General features: G+C 38.1%; 1 protein-coding gene across 3 annotated transcripts in view; it reads right to left on the reverse strand.

Moving 5' to 3' along the window:
* The window catches only part of RCL1 (RNA terminal phosphate cyclase like 1), a 104,540-nt gene that overhangs the window by 50,378 nt on the left and 33,519 nt on the right, over positions 1–20,643 (reverse strand). For all 3 annotated transcript variants that reach the window (XM_031449765.2, XM_031449768.2, XM_031449764.2), the window contains 4 exons: positions 14,985–15,056; positions 12,380–12,555; positions 6,755–6,829; positions 5,705–5,829 (listed from right to left, as the gene is read on the reverse strand). In XM_031449765.2, coding sequence (XP_031305625.1) covers positions 5,705–5,829; positions 6,755–6,829; positions 12,380–12,555; positions 14,985–15,056 — 448 coding nt within the window. The remainder of the gene's footprint in view (positions 1–5,704; positions 5,830–6,754; positions 6,830–12,379; positions 12,556–14,984; positions 15,057–20,643) is intronic.

The raw sequence follows: 20,643 nt of genomic DNA on the forward strand, positions 1-20,643 counted from the left end.
TCACTACTTCACTCCCAGTCACTCCATAACCAGAACTGGTTATCCGGCCTCTGTCTCCACCACTCCCTGGAAAGAGCTCCCAGGGCATCAGTGGCAGCCTTCTGTGAGTCCCTCAGCTTGCCCCCTATCCCAATGCTGGCTCCTCTGGGCCCTTTAAGGCGCTAACCTGGGTTTCCAAGAAGCTGCATTTTTTCTTTTTTACTCTCCCCTCAATTCTCTGATCTTCCCTAGTCCCCCCTCCTGGGAGCATGCACTGTGCTTTTGCTTTCAAGTATCAGTGACTTCTCAGGGTTCCACCCTCCTTTCTTTGCCCTCTACTCAGTAGCTGACTCCAAACCGTTCATTTCTAGCTCTCCTTGCCCTAAGTTACAGTTCTACACTTCTTATTTCTAACAATTCCTTTCTAGACTTACCTCCCTGCAACCAACAAACCCAATATGAATAAAATTAAACTTACCTTAACCCCCACTCACCCCACCACACCCTACCCCAAACAGTTGTAGCTACAATCGGAACAAATATCTCTATCCAGGTACCTAAGTGAGAAACATCAGACTTGAGGACTCCCTACTCCTCTATTGCTGGCCTGGTAATCGCTGCATCCTGCCTGTAGGACATCCCAGCACTAGCAGCCCTCACTGGTCCTCTGGCCCCTACTCTCACTGGCTCTCTTTAGGGCACAATAAATCCCTGTGATCGCCATTAGGTGCTAAGATATTTTTTTAACTTGTGCCTTCCAAAATTTCTACAATGAGACAAAAATAGCCAAAAATTCTATTGGTACCACCAGAGTTACACTCTTAATGTGCAAATTCCCTCCAGAAGAAAATTACTGACTTTAAATGAAGGCCAACTCTTTGGCACAGCTTCCAATCTCCACAGGCTCCTGCGCTAACTTTCTGTCCCATCTTCTACTACCAAATACCCCCGAATGCTCTACATTCAGGTCATACCATGTTGTCTGCCACTTCCCAGAACCACTATGCACTGCTTCCTCTTCACAGGCCCACATTTCTGCCTGAAGCACTCCTCCTTCTTAGCTCCACTTTACAAGCCTCCATTCTTAAGGCTCAGTCCAAATGTCCTGTCCTTTCTAAGGAATAAGCAGGGGTTAAAAGCCTGAGCCACAGAGATAGGGTTCAAATTTCAACCCCACCATTATAATCAGTGTGATATGGAAAGCAAATTTTTTAAGCTTTCAAAGCCTCAGTTTCCCCATCCATAAAACAGGATGTAAGTGAACTCAGAGTCACTTTGGGGCTTAAGAATAAAGTATATAAAATATAAATGTATTAAACTCCACAATCAAAAGACACAGAGTAGCTGAATGGATGAAACAACAAGAGCCAACTATATGCTGTCCACAAGAAACTCACTTTATATGTAAGGACATAAACAGACTGAAAGCAAAGACATGGAAATATTCCATGCAGATAGTAACCAAAAGAAGGCAGGGATGAATTATACTTATATCAAACAAAACAGACTTTAAGACAAAAAGGACTTCAACGTTACAAAAGACAAAAGTCTTTATATAACAAAATAACTGAACTGGAAGATGTAACAATTACAAATATATATGTACTCAACGTCAGAGCACCTAAATATATAAAGCAAACATTAACAGATCTGAATGGAGAAACAGATTAACAGATCTGAATGGAGAAACAGATGTCAATACAATAATAACAAGAGATTCAGTACCCCTACTTTCAATAATGGATGGAAAAACCAGAAAGAAAATCCATAAGAAAAACAACAGACTTGAACAAACTATAAACCAAATAAAACTAATGACATATACAAGAACATTCCACCTACCAACAGTAGAACACATCTTCTCAAGTGTACATGGAACATTATCTATGATCACATGGTAGGTCACAAAACAAGTATTAAAAAATTTAAGAAGGCTGAAATCACCCCAAGCATCTTATCCAACCACAATAAAATGAAACCAAGTATCAGTAACAGCAAGAAAATGCGGATTCAAATATATGAAAATTAGAAGCATTCTTTTGAACAAACATTGGGTTAAAAAGTCAAAAGGGAAATTAGAAAATATCTAGAGACAAATGAAAATAAAAATACAACATACCAAAACTTACAGGATGCAGCAAAAGAAGTACTAAGAAGGAATTTTATAGCAATAAGTGCCTACATTCTTTCTACAAAAGAAAGAGCTCAAGTAAGTAGCCTAATTTTACATTAGAAAAAAAGCAAACCAAATCCACAGTTAGCAGAAGAAAAGTAACAATAAAGATTAACGTAGATATAAATGAAACAGAAAACAAAAAACCAACAAAACTGAAAGTTGGTTTTTTTGAAAAGATAAACAAAAGTGACAAACCCTTAGCTAGACTAAGAAAAAGAAAAGACACAAAATACTAAAAACAGAAGTGAAAGGAAACATTGCAACTGATGCTACAGAAATCAAAAAAGATCGTATTATGAACAATTATATGCCAATAAATTGTACAATCTAGAAGAAATGAATAAACTCCTATAAACATTAAAAACTACCAAGTCTGAATCAAGAACAGAGAGCTTGAACAGACCCTAACACATAAGGTGACTGAATCAGTAAACAGTAATCAAAAACTTCCCAACAAAGAAAAGCCCAGGGCTAGGTAGCTTCATCAGATGAATTTACTGGTGAATTCTACCAAACATTTAAAGAAGAATTAACGCTAATCCTTAAACTTCTAAAAAACTTGAAGCAGGAACATCTTCAAACTCATTTTATGAGACCAGCATCACCCTGATACCAAAGCCAGACAAAGACACCACAAGAAAAGAAAATTACAGGCCAATAGCCCTGATGAACATGGATGCACAAATCCTCAGCAAATATTAGCAAATTGAGTTCAACAGTACATTAAAAGGATCATAAAACATGACAAAGTGGGATTTATCCCAGGGATGCAAGAATGGTTCAACATATATGCAAATCAATCTGATACACTACATGAACAGAATGAAGGATAAAACTCACATCATTGTCACAATAGGTACAGAAAAAGCATCTGACAAAATTCAACACTCTTTCATGACAAAAACTTTCAACAAAGTATGAAAGAAACTTACCTCAACATAATAAAGAACATACACGAAAAGCCCACAGCTAACACCATCTTCAATGGTGAAAACCTGAAAGTTTTTCCCAAAGATTTGGAACAGAGCAAGGATGCCTACTCTTGCCACTCCTATTCAACAGACTAATTGGACATCCTAAAGAGAGCAATTAGGCAAGAAAGAGAAAGAAAAGGCATCCAAATTGGAAAGGAAGAAGTAAAATTAACTGTTTGCAGGTGACATGATCTTATATGTAGAAACCCTAAAGAATGCCATAAAATAACTCTTAGCACTAATAAATGAATTCAATAAAGTTGCAGGATACAAAATCAACATACAAAAATTAGTTGCATTTCTGTACACTAACAACAAACTATCTCCAACGAAAATCAAGGAAACAATCCTATCTACAATAGCATTTCAAAAAAAAAAAAACCCTAAATATTTAGGAATAAACTTTGCCAAGGAGGTGAAATCTAAAAACTGAAAAACACTGATGAAAGACATTTTAGAAGACTTTTTAAATGGGAAGACAGTCCATGTTTACGGGCTAGAAGAATTAATATTGTTAAAATGTCCATACTTTCTAAAGCAATCTGCAGATTCAGTGCAATCCCTATCAAAATCCCAATGGTATTTTTTATAAAAATAGAAAAAACAATCCTAAAATGTATTATGGAATCACAAAGGACTCCAAACAGCCAAAGCAACTTTAGGCAAGAATAACAAAGCTGGAGGCATCACAGTTCATGGTTACAAAATATGTTACAAAGCTACAAAAAACAAAACAACATGGTATTGGGATAAAAACAGACATATAGACCAATAGAACAGAACAGAGTGCCCAGAAATAAACCTACATGCATCTGGTCAACTGATCTTCAATTAGGACGCTAAGAATACACAATGGGGGAAGGATATTCTCTTCAATAAATAGTGCTAGGAAAATTGGATACTTACATGCAAAAGAATGAAATTGGACTCTTACACCACATACAAAGATCAACTCAAAATGGATTAAAGCAAACATAAAACTTCAAACTCCAGAAGAAAACATAGGGGAAAAGCCTTGTAGCTTTGGCAATGATTTCTTGAATATAATGCCAAAAATACAGGTAAAAGAAACAACAATCTTTTCAACAACAAGTGAAAAGGCAACCCATGTAATGAAAAAATGTCTGAAATTCATAAACGTGATTAATATCCAAAAGACCTAAGACATTCATACAACTTCAGAGCTAAACAAACAAACAATCACCTAATTTAAAAATGGGCAAAGGACCTGAATAGATATTTCTCCCAAACAGACATTGAAATGGCCAACAGGGACATAGAAAGGTGCTCAATATGACTAATAATCAAGAAAATGCAAATTAAAACCATACTGAGACATCACTTCACCCCTGCTAGCATGGCTATTACCAAAAAAGAAGATAACAAGTGTTGGTAAGGGTGTGGAGAAAAGGGAAATTTTGCAACTGTTAGTAGGAATGTAAGCTGATGTAGCCACTATGGAAAACAGTATGAAGATTCCTTGAGAAATTAAAAATAGAACTACCATTTGATCCAGCAATCCCACTGGAAATGCTGTCATTTGTGACAACATGGGTGAATTTGGAGAACATTATGCTAAAATGAAATAAGCCAGACACAGAAGAACAAATACTATATGATCCCACTTACATGAGGAATTTAAAATAGTCAAACTCAGAGGCTGAGAACAGAACAATGGTTGCCAGGGGCTAGAGGAGGGGGAAGTGGGGAGATGTTAGTTAAAGGGTACAAAGTTTCAGTGATCCAAGATGATTAAGGCTTAGGGATCTGTACAGCACAATGCCTGTACAGCATACTTAAAAATCTGTTAAGAGGGTAGCTCTTATTTAAGTGTTTCTATCACAAAAAATTAAAAAATTAAAAAAGTAAAGTAATAAATAGAGTGGAAAGAAGCTTTTGGGGGAGATGGATATGTTTACAGCGTTGATCATGTTAATGGTTTCACGGTGTTTACATATCTCTGAACTCATCAAGTTGTACACATTATATATATACAGCCTTCTGTATGTCAATCATACCTCTATAAAGTAATTTTTAAAAATAAATGAAAATAAATTAAATATATAAATTATCATAGTGGAGTGTTAAGCACTTAATAAATGGTAGATATTATTCATTATCATTCAGTACTCCCACATCTTCTAGACAAATTAGCCACTCTCTATTTTTAGCTTCCCCTGCCCACTGCATATCATCTGTATCACTTTACACATTACGGCAGAATTATGTGTTTGCGTATTTGTTTCCTTCACCAGACGATGAACTCTTCCAAGGGAGGGACTGCAGTGCATTGGTGACCCCAAAATCAAAGCCCTTGGGAGAGTATCACACACACTACAGATTGCTTAAGTGTTTGCTTAAGTGCTAACTGAAAAAATAAATGAATCCATCAATCTAGTCATAGTGAGGCAGATAATAAAGTATCCTATCTCGGCCAACAATTATGAATTCACTGTTAAGACTTTTCCAACTTGATTGTCTAAAATGTAAATAACCCTGGGAAGAAGTAAATTGCTGAGTCATTCCTAGTGAGGCAAGACAAAAATAAGAAATCTGAAGCAAATACAAAGGATACGCCATTCCTCTGATACGTTTGATCTTTCCTGGATCTGTGAGCTGAATGGGCTTCAGGACCTTCCTCACAGGACAGGAGAAAAACACTTCACCTCCTCCTCCAGGGGGCATTCCCCTTCGCACAATCTGCACGTGGAATGAGAGAAGAGATGAGGATTCAGCAGAGTGGATGACACCCAACCTGGCTGGCTTATGCTAAGAGGTTCTTCCTAAGAATGTAGAAAACTCTTTCACACCCAACTTGTCAACCCCTTCAAGATCAACAGCACCTTACATCAGCTCCGAGGAGGCACGTGCTGGGCAAGGAGACTGTGTGGTGTGTCAGAAAGAGCAGTGGACACCGAGCCTACTTATCCCAGTCAAAGCCAGGCAGGTCACTTCACCACCACGACCTGTTTCTTCAACCCTAAAACAAGGGACTAGCCTAGTTCATAAGCTAATTCCATTTCTTAACCATCAGGAACCCTTTTCTCCTAAAGAATTCACTGATCCATCAACATATTATTAAATAAAAATGAAGTCATTTCCCTGGTTTAAAAACATCAATTTAAAAAGTAGAGATGCTAGACAGCTTAACATATCCAGTGTGACTAGAATGATGTAATTCCTTTTAATAGCAAACAAACAGATGCTTAAATTATTTCCACTAGGTTTTGAAAGTAATGTACTGAAAATTCTCAGGGAGATTCATGTTGGGAGGCTCTGGACACAAATTAAAATACACGATCTGGATCAGAGAGGCACCATGGCCAGATCCTGGCTCCACTAGTGATTAGCTGAGTTGTTACGAGTAAAGGACTGAACACACGCAAAATGCTTACAACATTGCCTACCACACAGTAAGTGCAATATAACTGCTGGCTATTCTTGTCATTACTAAAGGGGCCCTTTCAGCTCAAAAACTGCATGTATGGTTCATGTATCCCACAAGTCTTCTCATAAATGGTGACTTCAAATTTGACACACACTCACGAAGTCATAACTCCTCCAATGACCTGGTAAGAAAATCTTTCACACAGATATATACCGCCAACAATTTACACATTCTTACCTTTAGCTCAAACGATTCACCATCAATCCCAAACTGTTTCAGTAGAGGAATGGCTGTTGCCTTAAGAACATCAACCTACAGAATCATTTCAGAAAAAAACAAAAGTTCAATTAAACCATGAGAGCTGGAAAGAAGAAAGAGCCCATGAAGCAGGTTAAGGTTTAGCCTGGTAAAGAGAAAGGAGGCTGCCTTACGACTGAGGGTGTAGGCCGGCTCTGCTCCCAGTTAAGACTGAGATTTCATAAGCCACTGGCTTCTCTGAGCCTCTTTTCCTCACGGACAATACCACACACCTACCTTATGGGTCATTGTGTGCATCACATGCATCACGCAAAAAGCACTAAGAAACTGCTGAGCTCATACAGATTGACTATACTTCAATAAAAATATATATAAAATATATATTTTTTAAAAATAAAGCAGACTGAGACCTCTGCTCATTCTTATAGGTATGGACACTATGAAAGAAAGTATCAGCCTCTTTTAGTATTCTTTTTCTAACATGGTTGTTTAATGTTTAGAGCTAGTAGCACTCCAAGCTAAAGCAAACCAAATGAACTACTCAATCTAAGACCCCTATCTAAGAACCCTGCTGACACCCACCCCACAGGCTGCTAAAGGCGGTAGGTGACTCTACAAGGCAGTGGGGGCCTCGGGGATAGGACAGCCTCAAACTGCAAGAAGCAACACAAACCCTAAATTGCAACAACAACATCCACAGTTGATGGCAAGACTGTGCCAAGTGGAACTGCTGTCTCCTCCTCATTTAGAACTCCGAGGAGGCCCAGGTCCCTCCTTATTCATTTGTGGATTCCTCACAGAGGATAAGGATGACATTCAAACCACATTCACCTAACAAGTTAGTGAATGTTGTCTCAGTGGCAATTTGGGACAGAAAAGTAACCCCTTGCTTGTTCCAGTGGAACTAGAAACCCTCGGATCAGGCTGGTGGGGGCTGGTCCTACAAGGCGGTAATGAGGGCAGGCAGCACGAACCAAGGCTGTAAGGAAAAGCCCTGGTCCTGGCTGGGCTCTGTCTCTAGTTAGCTGTGTGGCCTCAGTCAAGAAAATCTCAGCTGTCTAAATTTCCTTGTCTCTAAGGTAAGAGACTCAGCCAGTTTGTCTTCAAGTTGCTACCAGCTCTAACATATACTAACAATACTCCAACAAGGCTTTATGGTAGAAAATACTCCCCAACTAAATATTCTGGTATTAGAAAATTAACCAGAGGTAGGAATGACCTATGAAGCCTGGGAACATGTACAGCATGGATCAGGTGGGACAGAAGCAGTTACTGGGAAAATCCAGTAAAGATTAGCTAATTTCAATTAAACATTAAAGCTACACACCCAAACACTTAAAATATGCATTTGGGATTACCAGAATCAAGAAGAATTCAGTCTAGGCTAGTATTAAGGGCAGCTGGGGAGAAGGTCAAGCCAGATTCTAGAAAAAGTGGGGGTCGCAAAGACACAGGTTACTCTGCCCACAGGACTCCTGGAACTAGGAAGCCTCCAGCTCTCCTGGGAAAAAGAAAGGCAAGAAAACAGAGGATACCTCCTGGTTCATCCTACCTACACATAAAGTAGTAAAGGATGGAGTCAAGCTGCCTTTGAGGTCAGCCAGAAACCTAGTGTAACTGCAGGTGTAGTCTTGTCTCCTAAGTCACTCTCCATCTGACATGGAGGGCACACAACTCAGTGCGGTGGGACACAGGCTGCAAAAGCAGTTGTGGGCTGAAGCTCCACTCTGCTTCTTACCAGTTGTGAGACCTGGACACTCTCTCCCCAGGGCCTTGGTTTCCTGCTGTATAAAGAGGGGCTGGACTGGACATGTTCCACAGCCTCCCCCGGCTCTGCGCACTAGTTCGAGCACAGCAGGGGTGGTCTGCAGGTTCTGCTTAAGGAAAATCGATCTGTCACTCTGCAGTTAGAGGGAAAAGGCCAAAGTCTGACCTGAGTGGTACCTCGGGGAAAGTGTCACCCTTACAGTCCAGTCAATCAATCAACAGGTAGCAATATGATCAGATCTACACCAAATAGAAAATATAAAAAGGGAAGAAACCTATTCTCCAGTTACCTTGCCTGAAATGGTGATAACACCCATCTCGCCTTGTGAATGAAATAAATATGAACACATACATACATATACCTAGAGCAGGGCCCAGCACACAGTAGACTTAACTGTACTTCTTTGCTCTGCCAGGACAATACTAAAAAAGAATGGACTCTTCACTCACCATCTGACCAGCTAGTTGGTACCAGTATCAAATCACTGAGATTCAAAGGAGACCTCCTAGAATTTTTCTTCTCAAAATTTCCACCTATTCCTATCCTTTGCCTCCAAGGAAAAATGTTCCTACCCTTTTACAAGGCTCATCCTATCACTTCTGCTGCCTGCTGGATGTCAGCAGGAGTCAGACCTACTAAATCCTGCTACCCCTTCTATTTTAATTCTTTCCTTCTCCATTACAGCTTCGCCTCAGCCTAAAAGCACATTCAAGTTTCCTTCATAAAAAAAAAAAAAAAATCCCAACCTCAGCTCTTAGGGAATCATCCTATCTAACCTTCTGGAAGATTCTCCTAATCTTCCACGGTTCTATTTTTCCACTCATTCTGAACCTGTGCCTGCCCCTGTCCTCCAATGATACTGCTCTCTCAAAGGTCAATAAAACTTCTCACTGCCCAATTTTCCTGCCCAGTCCTAACTCAGCTCCTGCAAAGACTGACTCTGTGGACCATCCCTGGCTTCTTAGAATTCAACTCCTACTTGGCTTCTCCAAGTACTTCTATCTCCACAGTCACTGTCTCCAACTCCTCTTCCCCCACTCACTCCTTACACACTCACTTCCTTTTCTTCTATTCTCAGGCCCCCAAACGATGAGGCCAAATCTCTACCCCTCACAGGGGCCAGAGAAAGAAGTTAAATGACCTGTGTCCAGCTGAAGATCTATCTCATACCTTATCCAAAGAGGGGAGGTGCTACTCCGCTCCAACTGGTGGCTGTCATGGACAAAACAGCGGTCCAGTGCTGCTCTATCAACCTACTACACTGTAACATCTGGGGTTTCCAATGTGAGCAACCAGTCCAGATATACATACCACCACCAGCAACACACTGTGTGGGCCAAAGGAAAAACCTGCCTGTTGTATTAACTGAGCCAAAAAGCTGCCAGTGTTTAACCTTGGCACTAGTCAACCTCATGCTCCTAGGAAATGAAATATCAGTAGGTAAGATCCTAATGACCTATCTCTAAGGCTCCAGACAGTAATTTCCAACTTTAAACTGTAGCCTCTGTGCATATCCATATCCCAGGTAATAGGATCGAAATCAAACACACCATCCATCATCCCACCACAATTCTCCTCTTCCCCATGTCCAACTCTTTCTGATCACTATCCTTCAAGTCAACCAGGACAGAAATCATGGAGTTATTTATGACCTCTTCCTCCTATCCCAACTCCAATTAGTTACCAAGTTATGAAATCTCTCCTTCATGTCTGTCCCTTTCTTTCCACTTCCAACTGCATAATGTTCAAATTAGTTGACATCTCTCCAACTCATCCTTCTCTCAACCTCGAGTTATCTTCCTAAAACCAGGACTGACTCTGTGGCCTCCTTCCCTCCAGAAAGCCCTCTACAGCCCTCAGCACTTTGCTTGTGCCTCTATCAGAGCTCAGAGCTATACAGCCTTGTTCATAGCTGTCTACCTATGAGACCAAGTTCCCTAAGAGCAGAACTCATTGTATTCACACTTGTGTGCAGAGAGTAGACGTGGACATAAACTCACGGGGAAAACACACATTAAAGAGAAAGTTCTAAATAAAGAAGCTACAGGCTGAAGAAGTTACTCTTCATCCAGGATTAGGTGTATTTCTTTTATCCTGGGCTGGAACCAGGTACTAACCAAGGTCATTTTAGCCATGCAGCTTGCAAAAGCAGACAGGCCCACAGCACATGAAATCAAAAACAAAAAAATTGTAATACATTGCATAAAAGAATTAAGTACTATTCCTAGGGAATCTGTCAATTAATCTTTGTCACTGTTAAGATGTAAATATGTAAATTTTAATATTGCCAGTGATAACAGCTTTTAAGATCATTAGTAATTATAGAAAAAGTACAAAACTGGGACACACAGTGCCAGACCCTCCTGTAAGCTTGAGGGCCTTCTCCCAATATTCAAGGCACCGTCCCCTCCCGCCCCTTCCAAATCTGAAAGTGCGGACGTTTTCTCTCACACTTTTTCACTTTTAACTGAAGGATCCATTTCCTAGAAGTTTCCACAAAATGTAGGAAAAAGGAATTGTTTGATATTAGTTTAAAATTCTAAACAGTTTATGCAACATTTCCATACAGCTAAGAATTTCAGATCTTGCACTGAACTCAAGATCCCAGGAAGATTTTATGCACCTGAATTCCCAAGAGTTGGGAACAATTCTTTTAATGCCTGAGAATATACTAACCATGTTTATATTCTAGTAAGTGTCTTCGTGAATACCAGCAGTCTCCAGTTTGGGGCTCAATGCACCACCTGACTGGTCTTCCCTGGTTAGGAAAGCTACACGCTTTAAAAAATTTATATATATCTTTAATATATTTTATTTTTTTATTGAAGTATAGTTGATGTACAATATCGTATAAGTTACAGGTATACAACATAGTGATTCATAATTTTTAAAGGTCATACTCCATTTGTAGATGTTATAAAATATTGGCTATATTCCCTGTGTTGTACAATAGGAAAGCTACACACTTCACATTCTGCCTCAGAAGCTGCCCCTTCAGGGGTTCTGGTCCAATGTCTGTAAAACAAGTATCCCCAGTCAGGACTTCACATCTTTAAGATACCTTCTCTATACAGCAGACCATCCAAAGGTAGGGATCTCTGCCTCCCTACAAGAGGACTAAGGCAGGCCTCCTCTAATCTCTCTCTTTTTCTCTCTCTCTTACAGACACACAAACAAACACACATACACACAAAACCCATCCCAGGCTGGCAATGGTAGCCACAGCGAATATCCTCGTTGGATATTAAACTATCCTCCCCACACATGCAGGAAAATGAGCACACGTAATAAGAAGCTTGCTGGTGCCCACAAACTAGCAAAGCTTGCATATACCTTCCCTGCCATCATACCCTTTTTCTAAATCTGCAAACTCTTTTCGGAAGAAGAAAGTCCTAAAGTTTATGGTTGAAGCCGAAGTCAGGATTATGCTGCAGCACTGCCAAGGAGCTATTAGTCTCTGTCTAAAATTTTGATCTGCTGCCTTCCAACCTCAATTATCACATGACCTCATGAAAACCGCACACTCACACTTCAGCCAATGGAGCCATATTTCATGTTAACCATGATGATACGGTAAGCATCTGCTCTGAAGGTTCTTAGACATGACAATGAAAGTCACCTTGACGAATATTAACAATCGTCACTGAATTGGATGATTGTGAGTCTTGGCTTATCTGCCCCTCTGGACTGATTAACCTCTAAATCTCAAGATAAATAAGAAAACAGACACACACTCAACAATAAACCCGTGCTTTATCAGGAACTGGTTTCTCAAAAGTTGGGTTGTGACAAGAGACAAAATAAAAATCACACCATGGTGTGGCCTCACTACTCACCGAAGGGTCAACCTGGTCATTGGTCACTCCTCGCAGAACTATTCTTAGCGGGTGCTTCATAAATGGAGCCAGGCAAAGAAGACTTTCCAGATAATAGCCAATGCTGCGAAGGACGCTACAGTCATGTTCCACAGACCCACCGTACAGGAGGCCAGGCTGATAATATAAGGTCGTTCCTTACACAGGAAGAAAGAAAGTCAGGGGAAAAAAAAAAAAAACCAACCACTAAGTGTCACGAAGGCAATGAAGGCAGTGAGTCCCCAGGGGAAAGTCTGACAAGGGCATCCAAGAGAGTTCAAAATGCCATTCCTAAGAGCCCACACGCTTCAGTCCAAAAGCTGACTCATTCCTGTCAAGCCCCTGTAACAATAATAAACTGAGTGTAATTTAATAAACAGTAATAAATTAAACCCCTCCCTAAGCCATCTGAATTGCCAAAGTCGTGTCAGGGCACAGAGGAGATACCCTAATAGGCACTGTAGTCTCCCAGCAGTCTCAGACTGTGCTGACTGGGGGACAGGGACTTACAAATCATCTTCTAGAATCACCATGCCAGCAACCAGCTTCTTATAAGCCCTTGAAATGAGATTCCCCACATACCACACTCACCAAGCAAGATGCCTAGAGATGGCAAGTCCTTTATGGCACTTACTTCCATTAACAGTAGCTATGTTAAAAGTAACAGATAGAAGTATCTAAAATTATTGAGTAGCTTTAGCAGAAACTCTGTTATCTTTATTTATCCTTTCACATATGCACATTCATCCAAAAAGGTTCTTACTAGGTTTACATATTGGAGGAAAAACAAAATAAAGTACTCTAGTATAAATAAGTGAACACAGTATTTCTGGTGCTTGTAACCTTTGGCCAACGTCTTCTGCCACAATTTACCAATAAACAAATTTAACATCAGAGGAAGGAACTATATTCAGCCACCAAAAGGAAAGCAGCTCTTTGGAGTCTCATAAAATAGATGTAGGTTTTATTATATTAAAAACCAAAATCCAAACAACCACTATCAGAATCATATTCTGATCAAAGAAGGAAAAGCTCTAAATCAGTTATTCTAAATACTATTAGAGTCATAAAACAATCTTTTAGGTCAAAAAGCCAAAAAAAAAAAAGGAAAAGAAAAGACTGTGTAACCCCTAAACTCTGCAAATCTGTTTATGCCTGCAAACTAACCAAATGAGAAACTGACCAGATCATCAGAACAAAGGCTTCTACTCTGTTGTTTGGCTGTGTTTTTGGTTTTTTGGTTTTTTGTTTTTTGGTTTTTTTTTTGGTGGGGAGAGGTAATTAAGTTTACTTATTTATTTTTTAGTGGAGGTACTGGGGACTGAACCCAGGACCTCATGCATGCTAAGTGTACACTCTACTACTGAGCTATATCCTCCACAAGGCTTCTACTCTGGCTAGGGGAAGGGGAGGTTGCAGGAACACTGGAGGTGGAAGGAGGCAGAGTCATGTAAATGTCTTACTTTCCAACCTAAGCTGTAGCTATGACTAGGAAAGAATAGAATTACCTGCCCTCTGAATCACCAATAAAAATTGCTGAAAAAATATCCAGCAATTTCAAAGTAAACAAGCCAAGGAAGACCAAGGAAATCACAGCCTGCAAAGGCTATCTGATGCCTTATGCCTGAAACCTGTTCTGTGTAAGGTCTGTCTTAAGTGCAGGTACAGATCAACGAGTCCCATGGCATTTATGAAGCCAAGCTTGTCTTCTTTCTTAAGATAGCCAACATACAGAAAAGTTGGCTTCCTTTGTTGAATAAATGTGCAAAGGTACAGAGTTCATGGAGCCAGTCAAAGGATGTTTGCCATGATCGTCTATACAACGTAGATAAAAGAGTTTCTAAGAGAAAAAAAAAAAAAAAGACAAAAAGCTAGAAACAACATAAATGTATATCAGTGGGGAGTAGTTAAATAAAGTATCTTGTATCCATACAATATACTATATAAGGCCCAATGAAATATTGAGATGGACCTGCACGTGCCTAACAGGAAAATTCCCCAAGCTTTCTGTGCTAATGAAAAAAGCTGGCTGCAGAACAATATGAAGAGCACAGCCCTGCTGATGGTTTGAGATATGGAAGTGCCCATGTAAGCAAATGCATAGAAAGCAGACCAGGGCCCACTCCACAAGCAGTGACCATGGCTGCCCCTGGCAGAGGGAATGGAAGACGAAACAGATGAAGGGATTTTCACACTTTCTGTATATACTTGTGTAAAACTCTTTAAAAGACAAAGTAAAAAAATAAAATTCAGCACACACAACTAACTCAGAGTCGGAAGATTTTATCGCGACAACAATAAAATGTACGTTGTAAATGTAAACGTACGTTGAAATAAATGTTAGGTACAAAATATTTTTATTGTTTGAGTTGCTCATCTGTTGATCTGAAATTTTCAGTCTTCTAATCTTAAATCAAGTATATGCCTCTTAAATTGACAGATTTCACATACTATCCCCAGACAATTGTATCACAGACAGGAAACTAGGTTTTTCCATCCAAATACAATGTTTATTCAATCTGAAAGAGTGAGTAACACAGGAATGTCTAAGTAGGTGTTTTCAGGAATGGGAAGAAAAGTAGCTTACCAGTTTGGTTTATTTCAATTCGAGAACCATTAGTTATTTTGTCCAATAGTCTTATGAAGCTGGCTTCAAAATCTGTAGGAAAGAAAAAAACAAAACAGGCTAGCTTCACGTTAGGTCACCATTTTCGGAGAGCACATCACTCAAGTACTACATGCAGGGTAGGTTACATCACACCTGGGTTTTCTCAGGACTGGGGTGAGCTCACTGGGTAGGGAATCTGAAGCAGTTGAAAAGCACTGGCTGGCATGTATATGTTTAGTTGAACGAGCAGAAACAAGTCAACTTTCATATTCCACAAAAAAACAGCAAATCTACTGCAATCTAATTACAGCAGCATAATACTTGTTCTTCTGACCTCAGGAGTGTGTGCCAAATAAGGGAGAAAAAGCAGAAAGTAGGAAAGAGTTTTAAGGTCAAATTCTGACTTGCTCCAGAATACCTGACAGGGAAAAATTATATCAAGGGCCACCCTTCAGTAGCAGAGACAGTAAGAGGTCACTGTCCCTTCCACTCAACAAAGTATCCCTTCTCCTGTCCTCTATCATCTTACTGATCTAAAGCTATCTAACCAATTCAGTTTTAATTGTATCACAAAAGTGACTGAATATACAGTATTACTGGAACATTTTTTAAAAATGCATGAAAAAAAGACTAGAAGAAAAAACACCAAATGTTATTAAATAGGTTTCTCTTCACAGTAGGATTTTATATGAATTTAATTTTCTTGCTCAAATTTCAATGTTCAAATCTGCTTCAATTACTTTTATGAATAAACTGTAATCTAAAATATAAAAGCTGGTTATTCTTCAAAAGATGGGGGGGAATAAATTTTAAATGTGAGATATGGGAAAAGGTAGAGTGAAGACTCAGGAGTATATGTCCTCTATCCTTCTGAGCTGATTTTACAGACACACACACAGGCTTTACTTCAACCTCCCTCCCATGAATAGGGACAGGAAGACCAAGTCTTCCACAGTGAAGGCATGGTGACCGTCTGACACTTTCAGGCAGTTCCCAGTCCTGTAATAAACTAGCAGAGGTTGCGAGCACAGACCTTAGCAGTCACCTAAACTGATCCCAAAGGGTGAGCAGATCAACTAAAGAATTCCCATCCACATGTTTTGTTACTTAACGCTGTCCCATAACTCCTGTCACAGCAGATTCTACATTCTGTACAAAGAACACTGGGCTAGAAGTCAGAGAAACTCCCTGAAGTCTTGAAACAAGGCATAATAGGTAATAATAGCAGCTGTGCATTAATGCTGACTTATTTAATCCTCATAATCCCTAAGCAGGAAGTGTTTCCCACTTTGCAGAAGGCTGAGGCCCAAGAATGCCGACTAGCTTGCCCTGGTTAAACAACTGACAAGTGGCAGAGCCAGGATTTGAACCCAGGATTTGGACTCTGCCCTTCTCCAAAGTCCATGCTCTTAACCACGCCACAACACTAGTTTGCCCAATTTAGTTTAATCCCTCAGAGCCAACCTCTTCCTCTAAAAGAAAATCAGGGTACCTTTCAACTGCAGGCAGTGACTTACTGAAAGATCCTGCAGACGATTTAATGAGTCCCTAATCAACATTTATTTTTAATGAAATTAGAACAGAATGAACAATATCAGAGTTATACAGTAAGGGTGCTCTTCATGAAGTTTTACTCTCAGTTTTACATATATTTGTATGTGTATTAGGCTGTGGTATAAGCAGCATCAGAAAAGTTCAAAAGTAACAACTATAAAACTGAATTAGAAATTACTTTTGTGGTCTTTTTATACAAAATATTCTGTTTTTAAAGAGGAAGCATGCTCTAATAACACAATGCCACTTTCTACTTGTTTATAGAAAATGCAAGGTACTCCACACAAAAATAAAACTTGATTTGCTCAAGCTTTCAGGATGCCTAAATGGGAGAAAGGAAAAAGCACTTATGAACAAAGCCCAAGATTATAAATAACTTTTACAGATTAGGAAAGAAAACAGAATTTCTTTAGAAGTAGTTTTTTGTTTTGTTTTGTTTCCTTTCTGTTTTTGTTTTGGCAATCAACAGGGTCTCTTGACCATGAACACAGTTTAAAACGCTCAGCAGAGGAACAAGAGAGTAGGAAAAAGAGAGATCAGACTAAAGAGACCAGGCAGGACCAGGCAGGACTATCCCCTGGTTGCAGAAAATAGGTGCTTCAGAAGCAGTATGTCAAAGAACCAAACACAGAGCTAGTTCCAGAATTCTGGCAATAGTGAAGATACAGCTCCATCACCTGGTACGAAAAAGATCTTGAGTTCACCTAATAATAAGAATGAACCCTCAAACTTCATTAAGACAAGATGTGCAGGACTCCTTAGGCCCTCACTTCTTCAGGACTACTCCTAAGAGTACAAAATTTCAGACATCTGACAACATTACGGGAAAAGTTCCAAAACAAGCACAGGCACGATCTTACTACATGGTTTAGGAATACATAATTAGCTTACAAAGCTATAAAGATAATCAGCAAGAAGACCACAATGGTCAGGAGAGTGGCTACCATAAGGGGCAGGGAAGAAAGGGGTGAATGAAAGAGGCACACAGGTGTGTGCTGAGTTCTATTTCCAGACCTGGATGGGATTATACAGATGTTCATCTTATAATTCTTTAAGCACTACTTTTATGTCTTACGGATGTTTTATGTTACTACATTTCACATTTAAAACAAATTTGTACCATTAGGACCTTCTATTTCAAGATTCCTTAAATACTACTTCCCATACTTAATTAATGCCCTCCCATCCCTAGCCCCCCGAAGAAGTGAGCTCATCATTTCTTTAAAGGGGTTGGTAACTTCACTTCTACAAGTCTAAGTGGCAGTCATCAGCCTGACCCATTTTTCACTAAGAAAGGCAAAAGAGCCAGAGAAGGAATCAGTCTAAAGATCTGCAGTTTAAAATCAAGGAGCAAATCTCAATAAATAGTTTCAAGTTAAAAGTATTAAAAATCAACTTAAATTCTAGAAACATTAGTCTGCTTAAATAAATGCTGACACATCTACATACCAGAACACTCTGTAGCCTTAAAATGAATGAGGTTTTTAATACACTGATATAAATCATCTCGACAGTATACTGAGTGAAAAAAAGTAAGATGCAAATGGCCACTTGTGTGAAAAAGGAAAAAGTGCATATTGCTTAGAAATACAACTAACACTGGTTGCTTCACAGAGAAGGAAGAGTGGGAAAGAGACAGAGAGACTTTTTAAACTCTTGTTTCCTTTGAATTTCATGCTAGGTATATGCGTTTTCAAAAACACATGAAAATAAAATTGAAAAATTCAAATAAAGGTAACGTAACACAATTTAAATAGCTAATAAAGCTGTTCTCATTAAATAGCCTATGAAAGATCTTTATAATATATGCAGCCATTATTTTTTAAATAATTAATCACATAAGCAAATATTCACATTATATTAAGAAAAAAATTTTTAAGTAATATGTACAATGTGATTTCAATTTCTTTAGAGAAATAACTAAAAGATAAGACAGTATTAACAGATGGAATTAGGAGTCATTATTTTCGTAATAAATCCAAAAAAGGAAGAAATTACAAACACACACCCAAGTCTCAGAATAAATTAAAGATGTCCACTCACTTGGAAATAATGTATGCATAAAACATTTACAAATTTTATGTAATTATGCATCATGTGACAGGTAAGAAATTATATTTTAACTTAAAGAAATACACATCTTTCCTAAACTGTGAATATGTAAAGAAAAATATTAAAGAGAAGTATCAATTGTATCAAAACATACGAAAGTCTACCGAAGAAAAATTTACCAGTCTAAATACTTTAGTAGTTAAGAAAAAGAAAAGCAAGAGCAAAATGAATTGAGATTTTAGAAATGGAACAAAATTACAAGTGGAAAAGTAAATGAAAATAATAATCTCAAAAGAAGAGATAAATAAAATGGAAAATATATTACAAAAAAATCAAGCTAATTCATTAAAGAAATACAACACAAATTAATAGCTTCATTCACTTACAAAAGAAAATGTGAATTAATAAAAAGTAAAAATATATAATTAATAAAAAAGACAGTCATCGTGGTACATTAGTCTATTATTTACTGATATATTTGGAATTAAAATAGATGGTTACATAAAAAGACAACAAATGAATGAAGCTACTGACATTATTTCCAAGTGAGCGGATATTTTTTAATTTATTCTAAGACTTGGGTATATGTTTGTTATTAAAAAAGGCACATCCCAAGAATGGGCTGCAGATAAAACACAAGGAAAACTGCAACATAATTAAACACAAGATTAAATACAAAAACAGGAAAAAAATCAAGTAACTAGCTTAATTGCGACTGAAAAGGCATCTGATAAAATTCAATATCTATTTTTCAATAAAATTCTGTTTTAAAACCTATGAAGAATGAATGTACTTAATGTAATAGTTTATAGATGAAAACAGAAGCTTCTTAAGAAGTTCAAGGAAATGTCTTCATGGTCCTGGGGTAGGCAGAGATTTCTTTAACAGGACACAGAAAGATTTATAAATTGGGCTATGTCAAAAGTAGTAACTATTGTTCATCAAAAGATACCATTAAGAGCATAAAAAGATAAAACACAGAGTGGAACAAAATATTTGCAATACTTAAACATAGATAGTATACATAAAATGTAGTACCATGATACAGCAAGAAAAATTTACAAACAATTGCTGCTGCAACAGAGATGAATCTCACAAACACAATACAGAATTAAAGCCAGATACACCCAAAATACATGTTCCATGACTCCACCTGTATAAATTACAGTTAATATTTTAGAAACCTAACTTATGGTGTAAAATCAATTTATTGTTTATGCCGGGGGTCGGGGTAAATGGTGTGACAAGAAGCAAGCATGAGAAGCGTTTTGTGGGTTGCTGGTCATGTTTTATTTCTTGACATGGGTAATGGCTACATGGGTATAACCAATTGGTAATGTCATCCAGCTACACAGTCATGTGATTTTCTTCATGTGTAGTATACTGTGATAAAAGTTTATTTTAAAAATTAAAAATCAAGTTCAAAGTAATAATATCTTTCAAAATATGAAAAAAGCAACGAAATCCAATTATCTCTCAAATTTACCATGATAGTAGAAATGTCATTAAAATATCTCAAAAAAAAAAAAAAAGAAGTGTCACTACAAGGAAGAAATAACAATTGAAGGAAAGGCTATCTTACCAATTAAGCAAGAGGATTTCACATACTTTGATTTGACCCCACATTCCCATTTAAAAAAAACACATAATCTTCGATCCACCAACTCCACATCTATAACCCTATGCTACAGAATTAGAAATATGGTTAAAATATACGTACAAAAAATTTACTGCTGCTTTACTTATAATAACAAACACTGAAGATGATTTTCTTTGCCCTATACCTTCAAATTTTCCTAGATGTTATTTTGCTTACATAAAAACCTGTAAAAGAAATTTTTAAAATTCTCTGATTTATGCTGTTTCTTACCACCTTTCAAGTTTCCTATTTATAGCCAAACTCTTCAGTTGTAGTCTTTTTCTTCAAATGCATTGGAAGGAGTAACCCCTCTCTTACCCTAAGGCTCTAGAGTATTTCCTCCACCTCAGGAAATTACTAAAGACAGAGCAAGACAACATTATATAGTAATTA

This window comes from Camelus dromedarius, chromosome 10 (assembly GCF_036321535.1).
Source record: "Camelus dromedarius isolate mCamDro1 chromosome 10, mCamDro1.pat, whole genome shotgun sequence".
NCBI classification, from domain to species: domain Eukaryota; kingdom Metazoa; phylum Chordata; class Mammalia; order Artiodactyla; family Camelidae; genus Camelus; species Camelus dromedarius.